The sequence below is a fragment of the Macrobrachium rosenbergii genome, chromosome 3 (assembly GCF_040412425.1).
Source record: "Macrobrachium rosenbergii isolate ZJJX-2024 chromosome 3, ASM4041242v1, whole genome shotgun sequence".
Classification (NCBI taxonomy): Eukaryota; Metazoa; Arthropoda; class Malacostraca; order Decapoda; family Palaemonidae; genus Macrobrachium; species Macrobrachium rosenbergii.
Genome location: NC_089743.1, coordinates 76,674,876 through 76,702,772, shown reverse-complemented (window position 1 = coordinate 76,702,772; position 27,897 = coordinate 76,674,876). Strand labels below are relative to the sequence as shown.

The 27,897-nt window shown below is 37.4% G+C and overlaps 1 protein-coding gene across 1 annotated transcript in view; it reads right to left on the bottom strand.

The window, feature by feature from the left end:
* Positions 1-27,897, bottom strand: part of LOC136851590 (polyamine-transporting ATPase 13A2-like) — a 227,693-nt gene that overhangs the window by 120,792 nt on the left and 79,004 nt on the right. The window contains exons 10-11 of the mRNA XM_067125881.1: positions 23,309-23,505; positions 10,788-10,974 (exon numbers count right to left, since the gene is read on the bottom strand). Coding sequence (XP_066981982.1) covers positions 10,788-10,974; positions 23,309-23,505 — 384 coding nt within the window. The remainder of the gene's footprint in view (positions 1-10,787; positions 10,975-23,308; positions 23,506-27,897) is intronic.

The window sequence follows — 27,897 nt, the reverse complement described above, 5'->3', positions numbered from 1 at the left end:
TAAACAACTTATTTTAAGCACCTAAATAAATATGTTGAATCTAAAGGATTGTTAGCTGATAGTCAATATGCTTATAGGAAGCAGCTAGGCACCTGCGATGCTCTTTTAGATTTGATGTGCCATTTGCAAGGGAACCTTGATAAGGGTTTTGAGTGCAGAGTAATTCAGATAGATTTTTGTGCTGCTTTCAATTTAGTAAATCACAAGGCACTTATTAATAAACTTCAGAATCTTGGAGTGGGTGGATATGTTTTAGGATTGCTTCAAGATTTCCTTACAGGTAGGCAACTGCAAGTTGCTGTGGATGGGATCTTTAGTGAACCAAGTCCTGTTGCATCTGGAGTTCCACAGGGTACTGTTCTTGGTCCTCTGTTATTTTTAGTCTGTACAAGTGACATGGTTGTTGGCCTGGAAAACAAGATTGTTCAGTATGCCGATAATGCAACACTTGTGGGTGTAGTAGTCTCCACTTTTGAGAAATGAAGCTACCCTCAGCCTCAATCGGGATATGGACCAGATCAGGGAATGGTACAGTCGGTGGGTTATGAGGCTGAGCTCCAGTAGAGTAAATACACTATTGATTAGTGATCTCATACAGATTTCCCACTCCATCCTCCTCTTCAGGTGGATGTAGCTTTGCTGAATGTGTCTGAAGTTTTAACTATGTTAGGTGTAACCTTTGACTCACATCTAACTTTTGACAAACCTCTAATTAAAGTTTCAGCAAATGCTGCATGAAAGTTAGGCATTATTTGTAAGGCCTCATATATTTATAACTGCCAAAATCACTGCAACCCGTTTTAGGTCATTTGTACTCCCTTTACTAGAATACTGTACTGTTCTCTGGTGTGGATGTCTGCTTCTGCCAGAGATTTATCTCTTTTAGATAGAGTGGTTTGTGGTGGTAGGTTTCTGTTCCCTAATTTTAGCAGTTATGACTTGGACCATCGATGGATGGTCGTTTGTTTGTCACTTTTTCATAAGTTGTATTTCAGCAGAGATCTTTCACATTCACAATTGAACCCTGATCCCCTTTAGCTGCCAAGAGCAACCAGATTTGCTGAACAGCAGCACCAATATGCAGTAAATATGCCTCACTGTCAAACTTCTCAGTTCCAAAGGTCCTTTATTCCTCACACAGTTGGACTGTGGAACAGCCTCCCAGAAGAAGTCATGCAATTGGAACTTCAGAAGTTCAAGTGAAGGTGCAATACATTACTACCCTAATACTATTCTCCTTGCATTTAATTCATTTTTATCTCTTTGTTAATTTATTAATTTATTTTTTCTTTTTTAATGAGTGGGGTCTCTTCTTTCTGTATTTCCCTTACCTCATCTTGCTTCTTCCTTATGAAAACCATATTCTTTGGAAGCTTGAATTTCAAGACAATGGCCCCTGTGGACTTGTTCCATATGAATAGGTTTATCTTCTGAATAATAATAATAATAATAATAATAATAATAATAATAATAATAATAATAATAATAATAATAATAATAATAATAATAATACAGTATTCTAGCATTGGGAATTCACAACTAGAGTAAGTACTGTACCTAAATATTTAAATATGCATAAAAAAAAACTTTTTAATGATATTTTTTTGTGTTTACATTAATATTAATATCTGAAAGTTAGTAAATCATTTTTTATCATAAAAATGTATTCAGTCACAAAAGTAACATGAAAATACAATAGTTAGTAAAAACTGCTCTAAGAAAAAATCTGCGAATTAGTGAATTTTCCATGGTATATTTGGAGATACATTCCACAGAAATTTTGCGATTGACTGAAGCAGCGAATGCTGAACCGTGATATAATGGGGGTTCACTGTATACTGTTTATATATATGTATATATAATATCTAACAAAAATTCTTTCAATTTATAATGTACAACTTATCTAACATTCAATATACAGTACTGCGATAGTAATTGAGACTGACCAAATCACATATGATCTGGAACAACAAACACTTTTAGAAGCACTTTTAGCTGCAATTTGCATGTCTAAAGTTTAAAGACCAATTCACTTAGCTGCAACTCTAATGTTGAAAGACCAATTCATGCAGTGACTCATTTTTGCAAAGAAAATTAACAAAGCACTCTAGTCATAACTTAGCTCTTTAATCAGAAAGAAAAATTTTTTAAAAACAAAACTGAATGCTTCTATAACAACTAATCATTTATATATAGTGTTCCACATTCATGGTCTGTGTATGTCCGGACACTGCTTTTTGTCTGACAAAAGACTAAATAAAATTTACTGTGCCTGTGCTCCCTAGACCCTCCAGTACCCATCAGTCATCTACTTCATTTCTTTCACCAGTGAAACCAAGGACTTAAGTGAGGTTGAAACGACAGAATGTAACTATTGGTATATGAATCATGGGTCTGTATTGAAAAAAATCTTTGTTTTAAAAAACATATGATTTACTTAATAATAAAACCATTATCCATATACAGCAAAATTTAAAATTGGGGAGGAAGGTTTTAGCTGTGCGTGACCCCAAGTTGATGAGTGGTATCTGCAGAATCTGTATGAGGTTTTTAGAACCTATAACTAAGCATTAGTTTACAGAGGATCTAAGAAGTGATGAATCCATATTTAAAAACATATGCAGTTTGTATAGTGTAGGTGACTTTACCTCAAAGGTATCAGTTATACCCTCCACCAATGGTAAAACCTTCTCTGCAGCTACTAATGGATCCAATGAAACATCCAACCATTTAAGAGTAACTGCTCTTAAATAAAAATTACCGACTGTTGACAGGTATCTTCAAGTTCAACATATATAATTGTGCTGACATCTAAACTCCACTGAAAAAACAACAGGGTAAAAATAGGTCTAATCTCATAAGCTATCAAAATTTACTTCCCTTGTTTTGTCCTCTGTGAAATTACTACTGGCCCAGAGGATATCTTTGTAGGTCAACTGGAGATTGTATCATGTAATAAGCTTCCTGATCTGACCTGTCTAAGATAAAAATGGTTGGCTTAATGGTGCCAAGCAGAAGACCTCAGCAAAGCAACGGTTAAAGCAGCTGCTTCATCCTGGTTACCAGAAGACTGAGTATTTGCAATGAAGATGGGTGCAAAAGATAACTCGATACATGACTTTTCCTCTGTATAAATTACCTTACCGAAAGTTTATGAAGCTCACCCACCCTTCTTGAGGATGTAAATGCTAGATATGAAATCTTCAATTACATGTCCCTAAACAAAGCACCTTGCATAGGTATATATTGAGCCTTGGCTGGGCTATTCTAAACCTTAAGCAACCTTTGGTGGCTCTGAGGAATCCTCTGGAGATGTTGAAGTAGTAATCTCTTATGCTTGACTGAGTGTCTACAACTAATCAGCAGGATTAAAAACTTGCAAAATATGAAATTTTTTAAAAGTAATTTGTATTTTTCCTACCCTACAAACCCTCAGTCTTTACATATGGGATCAACTTTCAGTGAGCTGGAAATCCGGCCATTAAACTTTTGCAAGGTTGGTTATGGTAACAGTTACCGATGGTAGGGGTGGACGGACCGCCCACCCAGTCGATATACATTCAATTCTACGCAATTTACCTTTTGGTCCAGGTAAGAGAATGAGAGGTGGTAAGAAGTGGGCCCTTAAAGACCTCAGGTTTGTATGTCAGGAAAAATACAAATTACTTAAAAATTTGTCATTTGTTCCTACACGAATATAAACCCTCAGTCTTTACACAGGGGAGACTTACTTTTGGAGGGAGGATTCAGAGTAAATCTCTCAACTGACTGGTAGTTTGGTTCACCTGAGTACTCTCTTCCTGGTCATGAAAGAGCAAAGGAAGGAGACCATCCCTCTGATCTACTGAACAAGAGATGTTCAATTGTCAGACTTCTGGGCAGTTCGAATTAAAGGAATGTAATGTCCTTGATTTGAAAAGGTTTGGATGAACCCCAGTGTCAGAGACTGTAAAGCTAAAAATAACCAACTTGTTTGCTCAGTCAGTCCCACTCTCCCCTTGCTAGAGAGAAGGAAGGATTTGAATCTACTAATCCAAACTGAGCTAGATTATAGATAGGATACTCAGTCATCTAGTTCACCTGCATGCACGTCAGTCCAGCACATGATGGTTCGTTCACTGTTCCTCTGCCTACTGGAAGAGGAAGGAAGGCAGGAGAAAGGTAGGAGGCCAGTCCCACACACACCTTCTCCTAGCAGCTGCACACCTTAGACGAGATGCAACCTGTCCCTCAAGAGTTGGGTGAACTAAATGACTTGTTGAGCATCCACCATAGGATCCAAGGAAAAGGAGTCCAAGGACCTATGGGCAACGTCCCAAGGTAAAAGGAGATGAATGTGATCTGCACAATTACATTCCATCCTAGTACTCGACCAACAGGTTCTTCCTGAATGCGATGGACAGACCAATGCCCCTGGCCTCGAAAGATCTGGTCTGAAGCATACTGATGTCCACCAGCAAGTTGCAGGCTATGCTCATTTGATCATCTCACTAGTCAGAGAAATGACAATTTGGACACCGTTTCTCGACCAACTCAGGTAACGAAAGAGTCGTTAGCATTGGGTTGAAAGTCTAGTCTTTACAGAGGCAACATAGATGTTATACTGTCATTGGCACCACAGGACCATAGAAGTGGAATGATCTGTCTCAATGAACACTTTCAAAACATGTAGAATGATGAAAGGCATAAGGTCCCAGATCTAAATGGATACCAAAGACGTCTTACTTCATTCAAAGGTGCGAGAAGACAGAACAGAACAGCGCCAACTTCAGTCAGTTGAGAAAGACGGACTACGATCAAGCTTCTTCTGAGGTTGAATGAATCCGGAAGTCAAGATGCCAAGATCAACTGTCCTTATCTCCTGACTTCAGCGAATAAATGTTGTAATGAAATCCATCTTGCTTGTGATGTATGGTTGGCCACTGCACTGAATGTTCTTCTGTCTGCTCGTGTACTTGCACTGCAACAGGGCAGATGAAAGGACACTAGAACCTTTTGTTGACCATGGCACTAACGTGATGTCATTGCTATCATCACACCAAGGATTGTCTATCTTGGATCTTGAGATTCTTGAAAGTCTAAAAAGAACTGTGCTTAAGTCACAAGAAAGGAAGTGTAGGAGACTGCTGCCCTGATCAACGTTCTGAAGAATGAACAGTCTCTGGAGGAGGATAGTGTAACCATGGAGCTACCTTGGTGTTGTTGCTATCAAAGGAGCACCTATTTGGACACTGAGACTCCTGAAACTGTCTTAAGATCTACATAATATTCTCTCCTTGGGTTGTGGATCAACTGGTAATTACAGCAGCAGCAGCTACTACTTGCATCTCCCACTCGTAACAGGAGGAATGTAACTACATCAAGTCAAAACAAATGGAGCTCCTGGACACTGCTTCTTGACTGAGTAAGAACCAAACACGAGTTGTTGGACTTAGTTTGGAGGTATTGTTGATCTCCCGTTGAATCAGACAAAATGACAGAAAGTTGTAAGCACAAGACTTGAATCATGGATGCGAAACCGAACTTGTCAGTCATACATCCATACATCCATCATCCTGGAGTGTGTCTGATTGACCACTGTGCTGAGTGTGCTACTGCAAACCTGTGCAACCGCACCGCCAATGTAATATGTCTCGTTGACCGCTGTGTTGAGTGTACTACTGCAAACCCGTGCACCCACAATGTCAATTGAGGAGATGATAGGACACTAGTTGTCCCCACTCTTGTTGACTAAGGCAACTACCATGGTACAATTCCTTAACAACACTATGGAATGCTTATCCTAGGATCCTGAGGCTTGGAGATCTAAGAAGATCCAGGTTATTGTGGTGTGGATTACATCAGACTAGGCTAGGTTTAATTTAGGCTAGGCTAGGTTGACCTTTGAAGAATGAGCAACTACCTTCTGGTTGATGCCATTAAACAAGAAGTCCCAGGATATTGCAACCAAACCTAACCCAACCTAGTCCCTTGCAGAGCAGGAGACTACTTCCTGGTTGATACCATTAGACAAGTAGCTCCAAGATATTGAAATCCAGGTCTGGTAAGTCAGACCAGAACTAGTTACGTTAGGCTAAATTAGGTTAAGTACCCAACTTAATCCTAACCCAATCTAATCTCTTGAAGTGTAGGTGAGTACCCTTCAGTTGATGCTTTGAGGCACGGAGTATCTCTGGAGGGGAAGTGTGTACAAGATCCCAAGGGGATAACTGTCGTCTCATCATTAGGCTAATTCCTCTCACCTCTCTGAGAGAGGATGGGAAGGGTTGGGTAGGTTAAGTTAGGTTAAGTGTCCAACTTGATCCAAACCCAACATAACCTCTTGAAGTGTAGATGAATGCCCTTTGGTTGATGCTTTGAGGCACGGAGTATCTCTGGAGGAAGTGTGTACAACACCCCAAAAGTTGTTGTCTCACCATTATGCTAATTTCTCTCACCTCTCTGAAAGAGGATGGGAAGGAATGGGGAGACCTTGACCTTGTTGAAGACCATGACCTCCCTTTCCATCTTCAAGAATTAGTCTTCATCCTTGTGCTAAGAAGGGTATTGCAGAAGAGAACACTAAGGCTGTTGTACTGAGGAGTAGGCCTGATCCATAGATCTAAGGAGCTAGAAAACCATTCCGATCGCACATGGAAAAGACCTTGCACAATCAGAATTGACTGAATCTTGTTTTGGACCTGTAACCCCTAATTGCAGAAACTGATAGCTCCATACAAGGGTTCCAATGGCTGGTAAGGGTTAGTGGAGAGGGGTCAACAAGGTCTAAGATAGCTTCAGCTGCTGTCTGAAGCTTTGCTGGATAGTCTCCATGTGTGAAAATGCAGCACATATATGTTCCTGTGCCACCTCAGCAAGTGTGGTTGGAGTGTGAGTTTCTTCCAGGCTGGAGTTCTCAAGTTATCTATCAGAAGGGAAAGCTGGTCAGAAACACATTCTTGTTGAGGCCAGCTGAGAATCCCATCTTCCAAGTTCTTGGATGGCTGCAGCTTTTCAAGAACTTCTCTTAGGCCAATAAGAGGGAAGGTGCATGTATCCACATCACGAAGCTGATATGCCCCTAATAATACTTTCCATATTGTCTGGTCTGGCTGGACAGAGCAGTAAACTGATAGCTTGTACTTGAGATTCATGGCAAACAGATCTATAAGTAGTGTGCCATACAGATGTTACACAGCCTTGCAAATGCACAGCACCACTGTCCACTTGGAAGCAAGAGTCATCTTTTTAGCTGTGTTTATAAATTACAACACTTTGCTTTCCTGGCAAGGAGATGGAAACTATGACGACAAATGACATAAATTCTTTGACTTTGTTCCTCCCAATTCTCTCACAGGCTAAGGTGGTCAAGTTTTCTAGCATCAACCTGATGACTTTTTTAAAAGGTTGATGTGTTCCCTCTTCTCTCCAAATCACAAATTTCCCACTACTTGATGATTCTACAGATGAGCTCCCCTGCCTTTGTTTGATACATCCAAAGGAACCAGGAGTATTTGGCTCATGTCTGAACTTCCTTATTGCCAAAAGTAACCTAAGCACCCTCTCAGGTTGGTCAAATTTGTGATGCTTGTGGTTACTGTCATTCCTAAGTGGCCCTAACAAAAGACTTGCTGACATGCAAATGAATACGAAGTACTCTAACTCTTAACTAATTATCAAGGTAACTTGCTAATATCTGCCTCTTCTGACAACCCAGGCTGTGACTTGTGCTAAAAACCTTTCAAGAACTTACAGATTAATAACCAGACCAAAAGAAGGCACCTAAAATTAGAATACTTTCACATTCCTAAAAATACAAAGATGCTTTCCTTTGTGGGTGAAATGGGGAGTAAAAGTATGCATTCATGAAGTCCAGAGATGTGATGAGTCCCCTTTCCACACTGAATGGCAAAATGAGTCTACAGTCTCTACCCTGAAGGAAGTTGCTATAAAAAACTGTTCTATGGGCTGAGGTCAGTGATAAGTCTCCATATGCCTGTTGCCTTGGAAACTATGAAAATATGGCTGAAAGACTTGCAATGCATCCTGACATTTCTCCACTGCCTGCTTCTCTATCACTGTCCAAAGCCTGGAACATTACACAGTTTTGGTTGTTTTTCTGGAATACTGCTGGACAGGATGTAAGGGAAATTTGTTTTAAGAAAGGGGAGGTGATGACTATTCAACATTCACAGCATTTTGCTCTGCCTCTACCTGTTCACAGATGAAGGTGAGAATGAAAACACTCAAGTGTGAACATTAAAGCCTTTGTTCTGAAGAGGTATATCTGTGTGATCAGCCTTGAACTTATAGATTTTCTGTTAGCAAATCTCCTTAAGTCAAGAAATGAGGTCACAGTCATAAAACTTTGTATAACCAAGCAAAGATCTTCTAATCTCCATTCTCCACAGCAAATCCTGCACAATGTCTTCTTTAGCCACTGAACACAGCATGTTAAAGAATAGCTAGGTAGCCAGAAGCTAAATTGATCTCTCTCTTTCTCCCTCTCAGGTTTTTGTTGATGGTGAATCTGGAGAATACCACAAACTTTTTAAAACTTCTCAGAAAAGAAACTCCATCCTGATGAATTGTTGCTGATCTCAGCATCCGTTCTTCTAAAGTTTTAGCCATCATGATCCTTGCACTCTTAAAATGTATTTTGCTAGCATCAACAGCCACCACACTAGAAGAGTTGCTGGAAAATTACTGGATTTCTTGTCCAGAGTTACTGGACCCTCAACAATCTCCAGAAAAGAATCATGCTGCTTCTTACCACCCCTCAAAGTGGCTAAAGAAAAGTCACTTGTGGAAGGTGAAGAGAGAGAACTCTGAGTCTAACATCTACCAAACTAGCAAGGAACAACTTGTCACTGATCAGGTCATAGGTGTCCCAAGTTAAAATGATCAGATGACAAGTCTGAATAGGAATCGCAGATTTTTCTGAATTCTGAAAACCTCTGACATTGTTCACCTTCTGCGGTTGCAGAATAATCTACAATAAAAGTTTCTTTCACTTGCAACAACTGCTGCCAGAGAGTGGTTGTGCGCACTAAGGTTACTTGAAACACCTCTAACTCTAAAGCAATACCACTATGTTCCTTAGTCTACATACATTCACAATCATTGTCTTGGACATAGTCTTAGTCTGATACATCTGTTTTTGAAGCCATTCTGCTCTTATTTCTTACTTGGGGCCTCACCTAAAGTCATACGCACAGGCACAGTCAATGTCCTTTGTGGTCACATCACCCTGAAACCTCTTACTTCTGCATCTCTCCTAGGCCTGTGAACCAGCACTATCAAAGTCATGGTTGTGTGCATGGTCTGCTATTGAACCCTTTTGTTAGACCTGAAGCTGAGTTAACTACTTGTCAAGAACTGCTGCTAATTTCACTATCAATGGAAGCTGCTTTGAAACTTGCTGCCTGATGGTCCTTTAAAACACTGTTATTAGATTGCTGTAGCATTCTGGCTTGGATCACTAAACCATCATGAGATAGACACTAGGTTCTGCAACTGGCTGATTAAGCAGCTGGCACCAGCAGCAGTCTGATGATAGAAGACAGATGGAGGAAGAACTAAAGCCTCAGCAATTATTTGACAAAAAATGCTGCAGTTATAATTATACTTTCCATATTGTCTGGTCTGCTGGACAGAGCAGTAAACTGATATACTTATGCTTGAGACTAGCAAACAAATCTGTAGTAATTATTGCCATACAGATATTTACATAACCTTACATAAATACAGCACCACTGTCCACTTAGGCTTAAAGAATCATCTTTTATAAAAGGATATTTGTAAACCCAAAAATACACAATGAGAGATATAACCTAAAGCATCCTCAAAACATTCCAAAAAGATCTAGTGCTTTTCAATAAAATGAGGGACACTAAATGATTAATATTTTAAAAAGTTCAAATGAGTAGCAATGTAAATTAGCAATCCTGCAGTAAAAGTCTGGGACACATAACTTGCCCAGACACAGCAAATGTGAAGTATCACGGCTGATGGTTACCAGAGAGAGTCCCAAGCACACATGAGTGAAGTTTTGCATTCCGGTGATAGCTACTAGATAAAGTGAAGTATCTGGACATTCTAGACACTGAATAGAGACCACATACAATGATGGAGTTTGTTATCAGAGCTCTTAATAATCCACTTTCTGGTGCTCATGCGACAATTAACCCCTAACCATGGAACATTCCCCATCATTCTATAGCTACTGTTGTAAATACCGTAAGTAAAGTTAATGGTAGCAGACACATTTCTGTGATAATATTACTTAGTGTAAACTGAAGTGAGTATCTGTTTCCTAAATGCTGCTTAAAGCCCCACAAAAATCTCTTAGAATTAAGAAGTACTAAAATAATACTGAAGCTTACACATTTTGTTGCCTCGACGTTCTGACATCCAAAAAGGATCACCCATTGAGATGTATGGCCGTGAGTGGGTGACAAGGTATATGCCAACAATAAGATGGGAAGTATGCGGATACTTGATACATGTTCACTAACAGGAACCTGAGCATTTTACTCGCTCCAGCCTCACATTACCCCATACTTCCCGACCATCACCAGTTAAAGTGCAGTCCTGATAGTGTTATGAGTGCTACATAATAGGGCTATCAACCATTTTCCATAGACACAGGTACTAGTACCATCAATTAAGATCTGAATGGGCAAAATAAAAAGCTCTGTTTTGACAGTACATAGCAGTATATTTACTCTAAGGAGATAAAATATGATATATTATGTGTGCATTAATAGTCAGAAACAAAATGCAGATTACATATATCTGAAACTCACCTTATCAAAACAAACTAATTTTAATTTGCCTGATACATTTATCCTTGGTGGTGATATGCAAAATATGCCCTTCTTCCTTAATCGACTTTGGGCATAATATGTACCAACTGTCATGGCTGCTGGAAGAGCTGGAAGGTTAACAATTGTCACAATATCAGGTTTGACAATGGTCTTTATGACTGCTTCACTGTAAATAAACATCCAGATTTGTATTTGTCATTGTAAATGTGTGTGTATTGTATATACATATATATATATATAACTCATATAATAATAATATATATATGTATGTATGTATGTATGTATGTATGTATGTATATGCATATATATGTATATGTATACACATACACAATATATATATATGTATGTATATGCATATATACATACATACATGCATACATATACACATACAACATATATATACATATATTGTCTACTGTATACATACACAATATACACATATATATGTATATATATATATATACTATATATATATACACAGTATATATATATATATATATATATATATATATATATACTCTCTACTCTCTATATATATATATATATGTATATATACTATGTATACATACACAATATATATATATATATCATGTACGATATATATATATATATATATATATATATGTACAATATATATATATATATATATGTATATATACTGTATACATACACAATATATATATATATATATATATATATATATATATATATATATATATATATATATATATATATATATATATGTGGCTGTCTTGTATATAGTCATGGTGATAAAGTAAATTTTATTCATATATATATATATATATATATATATATATATATATATATATATATATATATATATATATATATATATATATATATGAATAAATTTTATCACATCTCATATTCATATAACTTGATAAACAATCTTTAATATCCAATTAGCTCTACCTGATAATATATTTCATATCATATTTTACCAAAAGGAATTTTTAAGGGTTGATAATAAGTTAAACGTCGTCCGTGGGCTTGAACCAAGCGAAGGACAAGAAACTCAGTACTACAGTGATGCCTTAGCCACGAAGTCATCAGTGAGAAGGTATAAGTTATTACTGACCCTCACCTACAAATCACCACGTCGAACTCAAGTATTTGTATTAGAATCGATATCAACCCACCTCTGCATACTAATAACTGCTTGTAGTGTGTTTTGTATGCGTAGCCATAATATGAATGAGTACATCATCACCATGATTCGCCTTACAAGCATTAAGCTACAAACATCCTTTAATATCCAATTCACTCTACCTCGGAAATAATATATTTTCATATATGTTGCAGAAATTTTTAGTTGATAATAAGTTAAGTAGTCGTGGAAGCTCGAGCCGAGTATGTATATATATAATTACGGGTTGACCATCACTAATCGACGAAGTCAGTAGTCCGGAACAATCAGTAATCCGGCACAAAATTTTCGGCTAGAGTAATTTTTTAGAAATGTTTCCACACTAATTTTCCATTCCCGGGTCACTATGCTTCTTTCGCTCCCGGCCGGCGATTTGTTAGCGCTGTGCTGCATCAACAAGCGGGGTGTTTATGTATGAGCATGCTTTAACGTTCCATTTTTACATTTATTATTGTTTTGGCCTCACGCTGTGGTGTATTGAATAGGCTACATATCTGATAACCTAGCCACCACATGCTCTGAACTCTATTCACATAATGGTATTATACACAAACATCAACACATACTTACAGATGTCTTTTCATGGATCTTTTAAAAGTTATCTTTTACTACATTGTATCCAATTACATGTATATTCTGTATGTGCTTTTTGTATTATAAATTGCAATCAATGTTTTGTTTGAGAATCGATACTTGATGTTTATTTGCGCATTTAACTCCATTTTCAGTGTGCTTTTTCTTGCTACAGTAGCGTAAATGAATGCAGATACTTTATTTGGCCCAGGACAAGACATTGCCTTGCTCTGAAGTGTTTTAGAGTTGAAGCCTCAGCTTTAAAATACGTCTCGTTGTGAAATTAATTTAGCTATTTTTACGTTGTATATGATGTTTGCGGGAATGCGGCTGGCTGTTTAGGGATGTTTGTTTTGTGTAAAAAAATTTGAGTTCATTCAAGCTATTTTTCTCTTGGTTCATCATATCCCGGAAGCTTTACGTAGCTATCTTTTATTAGGCGTGAAAACAGCAGTAATTTGTATTCTTTCATGCCCAGTAGTTTTGATTAAAAACACTCTCTCCAATTTATTTCACAGTGCAGGAAGTTTCATCCATATTTTGCCGATGCGATAATTGTAGTCATTTAGTTTGAACATTTGTTTTTTCTCAGCTTCAGCTACAACTTGCAGCTTAAAGTTGCTGAAGCGTATGCATTTTGCGCGATCTTTTTCTCCAAAGTAGATAAGGGTATAGTGTAAAAAATATATCAGTCCTTTTGTACAGCATAACGTCATTTGTAACTGTGACAATGTGGAAATTGTTTGACAAATGCGATGGATTTGAAATACAAAGCAAAACTAGTTGTTATCCGATACGTTAGTAGCAAAACAACGATTTCCGATTCTGATTGTTTATGGCTGTGCGCATTTACAGGCATAACATTACTAAGAATACTTTGTCGTCTCTTTTACTTTTATGCAGATGGAATAAAGTTGGAGGAAAAGAAGTTGGTCTATTGTAAGCTGGTCTCTGTGTGCATGAAATCTAAAAATATTTCTAAAAAATATTTTTGTATAAATTATTAGTACTACTCCCATCGTGGCTTCGAGGAAATACTTTGTAAGTCCAGTTATCATAACTTAGGCCACTACCTGTATTTTGATGTCTTTTCTTTATTAACCAACTTATGGTGATTTGGGATATTTTTAATTCTAAGATGAGGTGCTTAGCTACTGGGTTTTTGCATATTCTAGCCTATTGTTAGCCAATCACGGCTCCTCCAGGTCCAGTGGCATTGATTGGTGTTGGTCAACTACTGTATATATATATATATATATATATATATATATATATATATATATATATATATATATATATACTAACTATATAATATATATATATATATAACATATATATATATATATATAATATATATATATATATATATATATATATATATATATATATATATATATATATATATACTCTCTCTATATAATATATATATATATATATAATATATATATATATAATATATACTCTATATATCTTTTTATACTCTCATATATATATATATATATATATATATATATATATATATATATACATCTATCTATACATACATATATACTATACATACATAAACAGACATACATACATACATACATACATATATGTATATATATATATATATATATATTATATATATATATATATATACATATACAACATATATATAGGCACTCCCAGATTCTTGACATTAGTTCAATTCCAGAAACCTTTGTAAGTTGAAAAACACCATAACATAGAACATCTTAATAAAAATTTATAAAAATGATAGACTGACTTACTAATCAAGGAAAGAAATGGGATTTTTAAAAAGCTGCCCTGGTAATAAACTGGTTTCTCCCTCAGCAAAAGGAGAGGACCTCCTTATAATGAACCCTCCTGGTGGCTACAGCTGCATAAACTAGTTTCTCACCTTGTTATAATCCCTGGCTGTATCGAATCCTGAATCTGTGAAAGCACAACCACAATCTGGAGGTATCCTTCGTAACCAGGAATGACTTTTTATGAATATATTTGAAGCATGGCCAAGTTTGGAACACCATGGCCTGGGACTTCCTTTCTATATTTAAGACTCATGGGCTGCCCAGCCTTCTCCCTCCCAAATTCAGCAGGGAGCTAAAAGATAATTTAGTGTATTCTTTTCTCCAGCCTGGGCTAACCAATCAGGGCATAGCATAGCTCCATCAAACCTAATTGAATGTAACAGACAATACTGATTCAACTACAGGGATTCCTTTTCTGTACTCAAAAGCCTCATACAATACTGTAAAGTTTTTTGTATTCATCAATAATTTTCTATAAATGTCTGCTTATGACTTTGTGGTAGCCAAATGTAAGATGTTTACTATCACAGCATATCTGTCTAAACAAATTCCATACATGGTTCTTCTCTTCTGTGTAAATGAAATTTCAATTACAAGTATTGTGGTATTTCTTCCACAATGACTTGCTCGTTCAGCTATACGAGATACTGTACTAGCACAAAAGTATATCGTAGTTTAACCAGACCACTGAGCTGAATAACAGCTAAGGAGCAGATTTATTTTACATGGCCAAGAACCAACTGGTTACCTAGCAACGGGACCTACACAGCTTGTGGAATCGAACCATTATGATAGAAATGAATTTGTATCACCAGAAATAAATTCCTCTAATTATTCAGTGGCGGTCAGGAGGAGTCAGACGCGGGCCGGCAGGTGTGTAGCAAAGGCACTCTACCCACCCATCCAATGAAGAACTGTACTAGCACAAAAAATGTGGAACTTGCTAATGTGCTTATTTAGAAGTTGAAGTGGAAGACATTGAATAATTAGTGGAATATGTAGAGGGAGAGCTAGCTAACAAAGATTTAATAGAGTGGAAGCATAGCAGCACTGGGAAGAGGAAGAAGAGGAAGGAATTGAAGCTGTTTTAATGAACTTCACTGTGCAGGGGTTGGCTGCATGTTGAACAGTTCACAAAAGTGGAATGGAAAATGAATGAACTTTTAAAGTGCTACAGTGAAATTTATGAAGAGAAAAAGAAAAGCTTCAAAGCATATTACACCAACGGGATTCTTCTCGAAAGCTACTCCCATGACAACAACCCACATCCCATAAGTACTTTCATTTCCTTGCCATTACCTCCTTTATTTGGGCCCTCTGTAACTCCTGATAATAAGCCTACTGTAACTCAATGATGGAATTGATGGTCTAGAGTACTAACACTTTGAAGGATTCATTAACTAAAATGTTATTCAGAATGGACTTTTTTTATAACTCATTTTTTAGTACATCATTTTCATAATTTTGTCAATTTTATTTTTATGTTCTGTAATATGCAGGTTATATAAATATTTAATATGTAAGTTATGTAAATTAAAACAAAATTACCAAGTTTGGGTTTATCTTCAGACCTTTCCTTATTCTGAACAAAAATGATACTGTTTACAGTATGCAAACCTAAATCATGTCCATTAGTGCTGATTTCCTCTATTCTGTTTATAACAAAATGATAATTTTCATGATAAAATAAATTATTTGGATATTTACCTACTGTTAAAGTTAGCTTTATCTTCGCGCCATTTGGTGCGATTGACATTTAAAAATCAAATAAGCAGCTAGCAGTGAGAACTGTCACTGTAGTCATCTGTTTCCACCAGATGGCTGTAATGTTATGTTTGCATGTATTTCTTTGTGACTACCCACTAAGACGTGGGGAGGTTGGAGTGGGTTTCCAATTTTAACATTGAGTAAGTAACCAAATAATTAATTTTATCCTGTAGAAATTATCATTGACTAGATAGATCTACTTTACTATTAAAGTTATTTGACTATACATTTAATAAGGATGGTGGGTTAGTGCTGGCTGGGGTTTATGGGAGCTAAGAAAGCTTTTTAAAGGGGAGAAAAAGTTTCTCAGCAATTTCCCTGCCTGATGTGTGATCCTTGCTGGTAGTACTGTCACAGATGTTGGAACCAAACAGGGTGGGGTCCTTGCAGCGAGACATCCAGAGGATCATACAGGAAAAAGGACTCTATCATTAGAATTGGGGAAAAAGTTTCTATCTCAAATAGAATTACTGAGTGACTCCATTGCCTGGGTGAGAAGCCCCGCAGCCTCACCACCTCCAGTAGTGTCTTCATTATACACAAAATTCAATATGAGATTTCTCTAACAGCTATGATAAGATGAAAGCGGAGTTACTGCTCATTATTGGTTCAGTGAAAAAAGTCCTGCCTGTGAAAGGACTAAGAGGTTAATACCTTGTGCTAAAAATGAACATTCATAAATAATGAGGCAAAAACATTTATAACTCCACTAAGCTTCAGGACAACCTTCTCTAGAAGGTTTTAAAGGAAATGAAGACATGTTATGGTATATATATGATTGTATGTATGTATGTATGTATGGAGTACCTTCCAGTAATCAAGCTGTAGTGCTGGAACAAAATACCGAAATCAAATTTCATCTCACAATTAGGCCAAATTACCTTTCCAATAGCGGAGACTTCACTTCCTTGGTCCAAGAACTAGAAACCTGCAAGCTGAACAGATTAAGGCAAAAAAAAAAAAGTATACTACAAGCATGTCCTAACCCAGATCTAAGCAGCTTCAAAACTGGAAAAGACGCAGTAGCATAAAGGGAACACCCCTGAGATCGCCTCTGAAGAATAGATTAAGCCAGCAACATGCCAGCACATCATCTAGTTTGATTGGTTCCTAAGAGCTCACTCTACAAACACAGTTGCGAGTACAAAACACTGTTTGTGTTAGGAGCAGAGCTGTTAAACACTAAACAGATACCCAGTTTCATATTTCATTGAAAATATGGTAAGATATAGTAATTTTCTTACAACAGTTCAAACACACTCTCTCTCTCTCTCTCTCAGCATACATATCCTTTAATGAAAAAACAAAAATATCAATAAAATGTCATTTAACTTACAGAATCCATTTATAGTGTATGTATTATCATCATAATATGTATAAAAAAAAAACAACCGTCCTGACACTAACTGTTTTTATTTCTCTGATTCACTGAACTGTACTTCTTTACAAGTTTAGTTGACTCTATTATTATCACACATTTTATAACAGTACACAAGAGAATATTTTATCACTGCTGATGCTTCATCTCCGATTACCGTAAAAATATTCAAAATCCGAATTTCATATGTAAGCAACACAAGGTTATACTCACCTCCCCAGCTTGTCATATCAAGTCCCGTCCCCAGCTGCTGTGCTGAGACTTCATTTGTAAACACCAGTTCTCTCTCTTTCTCTCTTAATGAAATGTGAATTACTGAATCATAAACTTTTATGTACAAAATTAAAAATAATAATTCCATTCATACATTCATCTCTTTAAGCAACTAAAAAATTATTTTCCTAATTCTTTCGGTAGTAGTGAGCCTTAATCAGCTGATTCTCAGAACTAAATGTGAGCCTCAATCAGCTGATTCTCAGAACGCAAACATCACAAATGTCGGGACGATCAATTTTTTATACATATTACGATGATAACAGATCAGTATAATACAGTATGAATGAATTCTATAAGTGAAATAACATTTTATCAATATTTTGCTGTGTTTACAATATTATTAATATTTGAAAATTAGTAAATCATCGTAACATATACATTTATAAGAGAATATTTTATCACTGTTGATTGCATTTATAATTTGGTATTTTTTTCAAGGCATATTTAAATATATAAGTACTGTACAGCATTTAACTCTACTTGTGAATTCCCAGTCTTCCCTATCTGAAAACATTTAACTCTACTTGTGAATTCCCAGTCTTCCCTATCTGAAAAAAGAAAACAGGACAGCTTCAACAGTGTATGAGACAAAATGGCTGTTTGAATGTAGGGGGAGAATTGAATCTAGTTTTTATAAGTAGCTGTAAGCCTTATAAGCAATTTGTATTTTTCCTAACATACAAACCCTCGGTTTTTACATATGGGATTAACTTTCAGTGATCTGGAAATCTAGCCACTAAACTTTTGCAAGGTTGGTTATGGTAACAGTTACTGATGGTAGGGGTGGAAGTACCACCCATCCAGTCTGTATACATTCAGTTCTACACAGTTTGCCTTTTGGTCCTGGTAAGAGAATGAGGGGTGATAAGAGGTGGGCCCTTAATGTAAAGACCTCAGGTTTGTATGTTAGGAAAAATACAATTTCTTTACAAATTTGTCATTTGTTCCTACACGAATACAAAACCCTCGGTCTTTACATATGGGAGACTTACTTTTTGGAGGGGAGGATTGGGTAAATCTCTGTGAACTTGACTAGTAGTTAGGCTCACCTGGGTACTCTCTTCCTGGTCATGAAAGAGCAAAGGAAGGAGACCATGCCTCCGATCTATTGAACAAGAGATGTTCAATCATCAGACTTCTGGGCAGTTCGAATTAAAGGAATATAATATCCTTGATTCGAAAAGGTTTGGATGAACCCCAGTGTTAGAGATACAAAGCTACGAATAATCAACTGGTTTGCTCATATTCAGTCACTTTCTCTCCTTGCTAGAGAGAAGGAAGGATTTGAATCTACTATTCAAGTAGTTAGATTACAGATACGATACTCAGTCATCTAGATCACCTGCATGCACGTCAGTCCATCATGTGATGGCTTATTCACTGTTACTCTGCCAACTGGAAGAGGAAAGAAGACAGGAGAAAGGGAGGAGGCCAGTCCCACACACACACACCTTCTCCTAGTAGCCACAAACCTTAGGTGAGATGCAACCTGTCCCTCAAGAGTTGGGTGAACTAAATGACTTGTTGAGCATCCACCATAGGATCCAAGGAAAAGGAGTCAATGTTGTTTTAGATTTAGCTGGCCTTGTACCAGCACGGGCTCTTGCTCCTCGAGCAGCCTGTAAAGGAGTCAAGTACCTATGGGCAATGTGTAAGGTAAAAGGAGGTGAATGTGATCTACATGATTACATTCCATCCTAATACCCAGCCAACAGGTTCTTCCTGAATGCGTTGGGCAGATTGATGCCCCTGGCCTCAAAAGATCTGATCTGAAACGTACTGATGTTCACCAGCAGTTGCCGGGTATGCTCCATTTGATCATCTCACTAGTCAGAGAAATGACAATTTGGACACCATTTCTTGACCAACTCAAAGGTAACAAACAAGTCGTTAGCGTTGGGTTGAAAGCCTAGTATTTACAGAGGCAACATAGACGTCATACTGTGATTGGCACTACAGGACCATAGAAGTGGAATGATCCGGTCTCCTGAACACTTTCAAACAGTAGAATGATGAAGGCATAAAGCTTCTGAATGTAAATGGGTACCAAATATATGTACTTCGTTCAAGGTGCGAGAAGACAGAACAGAACAGCTGTGCTTTGGTCAGTTGAGAAGAAGGACTGTGGTCAGAAGCTTCTTCAGAGGTGAGACAAATCTGGAAGTCAGGTGCCAAGGTCAACTGTCCTTATCTCCTGACTTCAATGAATAAATGTTGTAATGACATCCATCTTGCTTGATATGTATGGTTGGCCACTGCACTGAACGTTCTTCTGTCTGCTCATGTACTTGCACTGCAATAGAGCAGATGAAAGGACACCAGGACCTTTTGCTGACCATGGCACTACTGTGGTTCATTCTGTCATACCGAGGAGTGTCTATCTTGGACCTTGAGACTCTTGAAAGTCTAAAAAGAACTGTGCCTAAGTCACAAGAAAGGAAGTGTAGGAGACTGCTGCCCTGATCAATGTTCTGAAGAATGAAAAGTCTTTGGAGGAGGATAGTGTAACCATGACACTACCTTGGTGTCATCGCTATCAAAGGAGTGCCTATTTGGGCACTGAGACTCCTGAAACTGCCATAAGATCCACATAATACTCTCTTTGGGTTGTTAATCAACTGGTAATTACAGCAGCAGCAACTACTGCTTACATCTCCCACTACTCATAAGAGGAGTTTACCTATATCAAGTCAAAAGAAATGGAGCTCCTAGACATAGCTTCTTGACTGAGTAGGAACCAAACACACGTTGTCGGAACTCTGTTTGAAATTTTCATTAATATCCCCTTGAATCAGGCAAAAGCAGCGGGAAATTTGCAAGCACCAACATAGACCATGGGTGCGAAGCCAAAATTGTCTGTCACATCCATCATCCTGGGTGTGTTTGGTTGTGCTGTGCTGAGTGTGCTGCAAACCCATGCACCACTTTTACGCCAATGGAGATCGGCAGCCTAGTTGACTGCTGTGCTGAGTGTGCCGCTGTGCTGAGTGTACTACTGCAAACCTGTGCACCTGCACAGTCAACTGAGGAGATGATAGGACACTAGCCCCATTATATCTATGAAGATTTACTGTATTGGTATTTGCAACTTTACATGAATAAAATAAAAAAAGAAAATACTAAGTTTTAAAATATAAAACAAGTGTTTTTTACAAACCCACCAACCATGTATGTACCAACATTCATCTCGAATGTCCCCATACTCAAGGCTTCTGTCTAACAGACAGAAGTAGAATGGTATTTTACTGGTGCATGCACAAACTGGATCATCAGTTACCCTAATGTTTCCAATTGGTAAGAGAGCCCTATGTTTTTGATAACCATGATAGAAGGAGATCAGATCTTGACACCACATCCTTCATCTTTATCGTCACATTATCCAGAGATTAGGCGACCATCTTAATGTAAAGAATATATGATCTGCCAAGGAAAACCATAACCCTTCTAGCTTTTGTAGTATTATCTAATGACTTAGCTCTGTCCACCAGAAATGTAATGGTGGATCAAAAAAACCATTTGTGAAAGGTAGACATGACTAGGAACTCACAGAGAAACAGCGCTATCTTGCTGAATTGTCTGTGTGAAGGTGATTGAGAGTGGACAGAACGAAGCTGGTGCAAGCATTGCTATTGTCCCCTACAGCAGGTGGATGACATGTCAGTGAGGAACTGCCTTGAGTGTAACAGAACAAGGTCTCACTGAAGTCAGATAGATATGAACCCTCCCTTGACATGAGCACATCATGTGGCTGAATACATGTGTTCCTTGACTGCTATCAGAGAGGAAGATGACTTTGTTGCTGACACTGGAAACAAAGGCTCCCAGTGCAGGCAAAGCAGAAATGTCCTGAACAGCACTCCCAGTTATCCAGCGCTAACTGGATAATCACTCATGATCTACTCTGCATAAGCACTCAACACTAAAAATGGGTACTAAAACTTGAGCAAAAGTAGACCTAAATATAAAATCTTGAAAAATTTACTGGAATATTACTCCTCTCAGAGTAAATAATAATTGTCAAACTGCTTACAGTTCCCCCTACCCATGAAGCTGGCAAAACAGAGGAAAAAACACTTGTAACAACATTTCTCAGTGCGGAGGACACTTTTTTTTTTTCCCTGAAATCTTGAAATTTATCATGCATACTAGAAGTTGAAATCTGTTTTTTTTTTACAGGCCTATCATAACCCTAGAGAAAGGTTATCTTTGCTAATCAGTAATCATAACTCCTGTATATGACCTCTGAATAAAGTGTATTAACTATACTTAGTGAATGTAGTAAATAAATAAAAGTACAATATAATAAAAAATATATGTAGTGATAAAGATTCATTTCTGTGTCAGCAGATCATGGTAGATAAGTTAACATATGAGTACAATAGTAACTTAAATACTGTAAGTATTTTCACTCTTCTCAAATGACAAGGGGACATTTTTTAACTGACAATAGTTCAATTGCTTTGCCATAATGGTTTACCAGGAAATCACAGCATAGCAAGACTATCCTAATCAAAGTACAAATTTTGTAATATTTTTAATAAGTAGGTTATTTACAAGGGGTTTTTCAGAAATTCATACGTGACTTTTCTTAAAACTGTAAAAACGAGCAAAATATTTTTCAAGATTTGAAGATTAAAATGTTTTTTTCTTTTTTGTAGTACCTCTATTGTGTGGATTCTAATTTTTATACTATTTTTATTTTCTACTTGGGATATCAGGTTCATGTGGTATTTTTACAGTATGGCTGCAAAATAAAATGTTATTCCATTCTTCTAATATTTCCTATTGTGGTGTTTAATTTCTCCTTTATCTGACTTTAAAAAAAATTCTGCCTAAGCCTACATCCAATACCATCAAAATCTTAAAATATTGCATCAGTTGTAACCCCATCCATTTACACACAATGACATTGTTGTACAAGAAAATTTCTGATCCAAGACGACTAGGCAGTTGACACTGCATAGGTTAGTTGGTAATCTATTCAAGCTTTCAGTTTGGTGGTATGCGAACTTCAGAAGAGCATATTAAAATCAGTGAACTTCAAAAGACTTAACACAAAATATTCTTAAATAAATTGGACTGAAAAAGCTACAATAATCAATATTCTCTACCAGTAGAAGTCGTGGTACTCAATGTATTGAGACAGTCAAATGCAAACAGTGCATCAACCAGAACAAAGCCATTAACTCAATAAGTGTTGCCAACTTTTTTTATGTTTATATTTTTCACAAGTTTTGCTGGTCAAGATTGGGTTGCATCTTCAAGGTCTGAGCATCTTTGATGCTGGGGATACAGTAAATACATTCTCAGGTGTAGAAACCATCCTTTTGTTATTTATTTAAAATGAATTAAATGAAAAATTCTCCAGAGAAACAAGCAGAAATCAATAAACGATGGGTACCCAAGGTTCTAGGTGGTTCATATGCCTCATTAGACAATGATATTACTGTTACTATCAGGCACAAAACTGTTGATTCTAGGACACTGAGGCCACATACAATTAACGGAGTTGCGATGAAACAACCAATTTTCACTAACCTTATGCATAATGTACACATACACAGAGTATGACATTCCTATTGTTGCGATCAAAAACATGAAGCCAATAAATTTCATTGAATCTTTGTAGAATTTGAAATCCAATGGTCTGGGATATAAAATAGACCGCACTAATTCGCCTTTAGCCGTACTAAATCCAGTCCTCACAACAACTGCTAGAACCTGTTAAAGGAAAACAAATACAATGAAATTTTTTTTTACTAAGAAGATTAAATTACAACAAAACTATACGCTATCTCTTCCGTAATATCATGCAAAGCTAAAATGCATCATATTCCACTTAACCTTGATGAAAATGTTGAAATTTCCCAGGGACAGGAAAGAAGCGACAAACCTAAACAAATTCCCATTCAAATAACACTTCATCCTTTGAGATTTTTGTGGGGTCCAAAATTCATCTGTTTTAAACACACTCAATTCAGGCTTACTACTTCTGACTGCAATAATAATTCCCTTTATCACTGGCATTAAACTTCTGTTCATGATACTATGCTGGATTTTTCTCCTTGTTTCAAGCTAAATATTTAATTTTGTTGTTACATCTATAAAATTAAAAAAGAATTATATTAGTCACATTGATGTGTTGAGTTAGTACAGAATGGAAATATCCTTAGTTTGTGTACAAAAATATTAAAAAACTAAAACAGAGATTTGTAAACTCTTTTTGCACAAGTAAATGATACATTTATTACTATTTATGACAATTGTTACAAATAATGAAAAATAGGCAACTTTTTATGAGATTTTCTATTTTCCATTGGTTTAAAATCATTCTCTTTGAACAGACCCTACTTGCATTATATCTTACTTAAACTATATCCCAACTTCAAACTTCATGCAAATGCTACCATACATCAATATATTTTTGGTTAACCCTTACCGGCTGGCCATACTATATGTACAGTATTCATTATGTTGATGTTTGTATAATATGATATTAATATGTGAAGACAGAGTACAGTATGATGTAGGCTAGGCTACCGTATATGTATACGATATACCATAGTGTAGGCAAAGCTAATTCTTGTTTGTTATTCAATTTCTCTTTGTATTGAATTATCATAAGTCAATCTGCATGAACCTCCAGAATTAGACTTTACGAAGAATAAGTCTGAATGAACAAAAGAAGGGGAACTGTGCTGTTATTTGAACCGCACAGTAGAGACGAGACAGTGGCAGGCTAGATGGGTTTTTTAGAACCGAACCCCATCGTAAGTAGGATAATACTGTACCTGTATAGGCATTTTTAGTTTTTTTTTTTGCGTTTGAACTATCAAAATAGACAGTTCTAAATGTTTTTAGAAGGGTTTTAAGTATTCACGGATTTTAGCTATTCGTGGGGGTGTGTGGTGCGCAACCACCACGAATACAGGGGGTTTACTCTGTAATGACGGAAATCCTTCTTTTGAATTAAGGACAATACCCTTTATAATTGGTGGACTTGAAATCTGGGTGGTTTCAACATCAATAGTTGAATTAACCACTCAGGTGAGACTATATATTCAGTGTGTGTACGTAAGTGCATAAGTTCAACCAAGTCAAGTAGTCAATTAAGCATGTTGGGCGGTGTTGTGACTTGGAGGAAAGGAATGTAGCTCCTCTTGTTTTCATTTGGAAGTACCTCTTCTCCATATAAAGGTATGCTATAGTTTATATTATACATGTTGCCTGCGCTTAATAGTGATGCGTATCTTTACCTTGATGTAACAGCAAATTACGAAGAGTTGTTATGGTAATGTTAAATCGTGCACCATGATGAGCTTGCATGCTGGTTGCAGTGCCACAACCTGGGCACAAGGTGTGTATTCTTCATAATTTTATGAATATGATATTTTTATGATAAAATGGGTTTTATACTTTTATAGTAGTTACATAGCTGTAGTACTGTGCGCGGCAGGTATTGCAAATTTTCGCTGGCGCTAAAAACACCTAGGTGATCCCTCCTGCCCTCTATGGTAACGGAACTATCCCAGCAATGTTCTAGAACCATTAAGTTTTAAGCCCACTTGAAGAGAGGGAGGTGATGGGTTTATCACGTAACTACCAGGTAAGTGTAGAGTAAAACCTTATTTATCTTAAAAATATCATTTTTCTCTGGACACAATGATTACATATGGCTAATTGGCACCTTTAGAGGTGGGATCATGTCAGCCACATATATTCATTGAAAATCAAAAACACCAGATTTTAGTTCCATACGCCAGTTGCTGACTCAAGCGGTTACTGCCTCTGTAGTCACCGCATCCCTCGGTGTATCGACAGAGATATAAGGATCCAGTTGTCAGATACAATCTGTTAGTACTATGCCCGTAGAGGACAACGCCGTGACGGACAAGACTTAGTATGCCCTTGCTCTGGGCGCAGAACCAAATTAACAATAAGGGATCACCTCTATCACCAAAATATAAAATTAAAAACTTTCAACCAGAAAATTAAAAGATTGTAGGTACTCTAAATAACAACATAGTACCTACAAGCAGCGCCTTAAACTCAATTTCCAACTTCAAGGAGAAAATATTTAGTCGGATAGAGTTGCCCTCTTCTCCCTCACCACCACCGTGTCAGTAACTACCTAAAAGGCCTAAGGTACCATTGTAAAATCAGTCTTCAATTCCCCTGACAAATGTCACGATGCGAATCGACACACATACGCCAAAATGTAAATTCACAATCTTTTGCACCGAGGTTGTGCGGCAAAAAGTAGCTACAGCTCTTATCTCATGTGCTCTCTTTCCAGAGTTCTACGTGTCTGAGTCTGACAGATTCATGAGCTGCAAATAACTTCTCTTGAAGAAAGCAGAGCATTCTTAGAGAAAGCAGATCTTGACGGGTTTCTCATAGAACACCACAAGTTCTCCAGAGCCCCTGATACCTTTTGTTAGGTGAATATAGAACTTTAAGGCTCTCACGGGCACAACAATCTCTCTTGTTCTCTTGTACTCCCACAAGATCTGAAGGCTCTTAATGCTGAAAGACCTCGTATTACCATGGTCTGGGCGCATCTTCGTTCTTAACTAAATTTCACGAGGGAAGAACAAGCAAGCTTTTCCTTGAGAGAAACCAATAGTTTTGTCCAGGCATGAACCTCCACTCACCCTCTGTTTATTCTTTGATGTTACTAGAAAAATAGTTTTCTTAGTCAAGTTTCTCAGCGATGCATTTAAGGCTCGAATTGATCTGAACCGTCCATTTTTAAACGATGTCCAAAATTCCACATACTGTTGTTTAGGAACTTTCGTCTTCAGGTATTAAAAGACTTACGTCATCTATTTAGATCCTGATTGTCGAGAATGTCTTAGACCTCTGTCCTTATGCAAAACAGCACTGTTCAAGTACCTTAATCGTGTCAAAGACAATCCTTTCTCATGTAAAAGAGATGTAAAGAACTTAGCTATTTGGTTGAGAGGTTTTAGAAGACGAAACTCCATGTCTATGCACCAGGCTCCTAAACTGATTCCATCTGTAGCCTGGGCATACTGCATCGAAGACTTTCTTCCCAGATGGCACTGTGCGCCTTACAACCCTCCTTTGAAAAACCTCTCTTCCTGAGAGTGGCTCTGGCAGTCTGCAGGGCGACATGCCGTAGAAGCGGACAAGTTCCTGATGGAACCTCAGGAAGTGGGGTTGTCTGAGTGATCTTTCCTCGACGGAGGATCCTGGAGAAAAATCTGCGAGAGAGGGAGGAGAAGGTCTAGGGAACCATTCCTCGATGGCCAAGAAAGAGAGCCGTTAGAGTCATCTTGGCGTTTCTTTGGTTCCTGAACTTTCCGAGAACCTTCCACAATGGCACGAGCAGTTGGAAAAGCGTAAAAGTCTAGGCAATCCCAACTCATTGTCTTCCTCCTTCCAGGTACCTTGCTATTCGGATCTGAGGAGCAATAACCTGGGGCGTTTGTTCTGTCTGTTGCAAACAGGTGCAGACAACACAGATTCCTGTTAGTTTTAGCTAGGATGTAAGGTCCATTCCGTGGGCAGACAGTTCTTCCTGTAAAGATCATGGTACATTCCTCTAGCCTTTTATGAACCTGGTGTCGCGGCCTGAACCTCTTCCGACCATTTCTAAAGTTCCTTGGTGATCTGATACAGGGAGAAGGAATGAAATTGCCCCCTTTGCCTCTTGATATAAGCAGAGGCTGTCGTATTCTCGACTGAACTAGAATAACCTTGCCTTTTACTTTGGCAAGTGCATCAGGAGCTGGATGTACCGCTTTCAGTTCTTTCACATTTGTAATAGTTCTTTCTCTTCCTGCCACAGGCGAACATTCCTTGTTGTCTAAATTACGCTCCCCACCTGATCAAAGGCGTCTGACAAAATTGTGAGTCTGGGTTGTGATAAAGAGAAAATTCCACTCTAGTAGCCTTTCCTTGAATTCCACCAGAACAGCTCCTTTAACCAGTCTGATCTGAGATCTTGAGAATCCGGATGGGTTTAGTAGCCATTAGCTGTGAATCAGCTGCAGAGCCTCATCTTGAGTCACCTCCCAGTTTCTGAACTTCTCCATCGAGGCTAAAGGTCCCAGTAAAGCTCATCCATGGTTGGCTGAAGGCAAACTA